Below are 1,101 nucleotides of genomic sequence, written 5' to 3'. Positions count from 1 at the left end.
TGCCTGCCTGCCTGCCTGCCTGCCTGCCTGCCTGCCTGCCTGCCTGCCTGCCTGCCTGCCTGCCTGCCTGCCTGCCTGCCTGCCTGCCTGCCTGCCTGCCTGCCTGCCTGCCTGCCTGCCTGCCTGCCTGCCTGCCTGCCTGCCTGCCTGCCTGCCTGCCTGCCTGCCTGCCTGCCTGCCTGCCTGCCTGCCTGCCTGCCTGCCTGCCTGCCTGCCTGCCTGCCTGCCTGCCTGCCTGCCTGCCTGCCTGCCTGCCTGCCTGCCTGCCTGCCTGCCTGCCTGCCTGCCTGCCTGCCTGCCTGCCTGCTTGCCTGCCTGCCTGCCTGCCTGCCTGCCTGCCTGCCTGCCTGCCTGCCTGCCTGCCTGCTTGCCTGCCTGCCTGCCTGCCTGCCTGCCTGCCTGCCTGCCTGCCTGCCTGCCTGCCTGCCTGCCTGCCTGCCTGCCTGCCTGCCTGCTTGCCTGCCTGCCTGCCTGCCTGCCTGCCTGCCTGCCTGCCTGCCTGCCTGCCACGTGTGTCGGCGAACAAAAGGGCTTTGACTTGGCAAAGGAGCTTGGCCAGTAAAACCCTTTACTGGTCAACGACCGCCAACATCTGTTCGCCGGTTCCCTTATTTTACCGCTTTCCGTCCGCCCGTCGGCACACCCGTACAGGCTGGTGGGCCGCATTCAGGAGCTGGAGTTGTTCATCAAGTTTGTAGGACCCAAGCTTTCCGCGCTGACCGCACAGGTGCGCAGAAGATGAAGCGATAAGGAGATGCGGCGTATCACCGGACAGATACAAGAAACACTGCGCCAGGTGTTTCGGCAGATGTCAGATGGTTCGGCGATTTTTCCTTTTTAAACTCCTTCTGAACCTCGTCCTTTCACAGCGACGCGGACGTCGCTGCCGTACTGCTGATCTGCCCTCCTTTCCGCCGCCGCCGCCAACACCGTCGCCGCCGTACAGGACTCTCGAGCACAGGCGCTCCGAAACCTGTACGAGTACGAGACCACAACGCCACCAGAGGAGCTGGTGGCGGCGCTGGCTACGGACCCAGTAAGTGAATGTCTGTGTGGTGTGTGTGGGGTGTGTGTGTGTGTGTGTGGGTGGGGGGGGAAGGG

At 65.6% G+C, this 1,101-nt stretch overlaps 1 protein-coding gene across 1 annotated transcript in view; it reads left to right on the top strand.

Moving 5' to 3' along the window:
- The window catches only part of VOLCADRAFT_102660 (uncharacterized protein), a gene marked incomplete at both ends in the record, with an annotated part of 7,478 nt that overhangs the window by 2,929 nt on the left and 3,448 nt on the right, over nucleotides 1–1,101 (top strand). Inside the window, 2 exons of the mRNA XM_002946002.1 lie at nucleotides 652–727; nucleotides 947–1,036. Of these exons, the coding sequence (XP_002946048.1) occupies nucleotides 652–727; nucleotides 947–1,036 (166 nt within the window). The remainder of the gene's footprint in view (nucleotides 1–651; nucleotides 728–946; nucleotides 1,037–1,101) is intronic.

The sequence above is a fragment of the Volvox carteri genome, assembly GCF_000143455.1.
Source record: "Volvox carteri f. nagariensis unplaced genomic scaffold VOLCAscaffold_1, whole genome shotgun sequence".
NCBI classification, from domain to species: domain Eukaryota; kingdom Viridiplantae; phylum Chlorophyta; class Chlorophyceae; order Chlamydomonadales; family Volvocaceae; genus Volvox; species Volvox carteri.
Note: the sequence above shows the minus strand (reverse complement) of the source record. Positions and strands in the feature narration are given on the sequence as shown.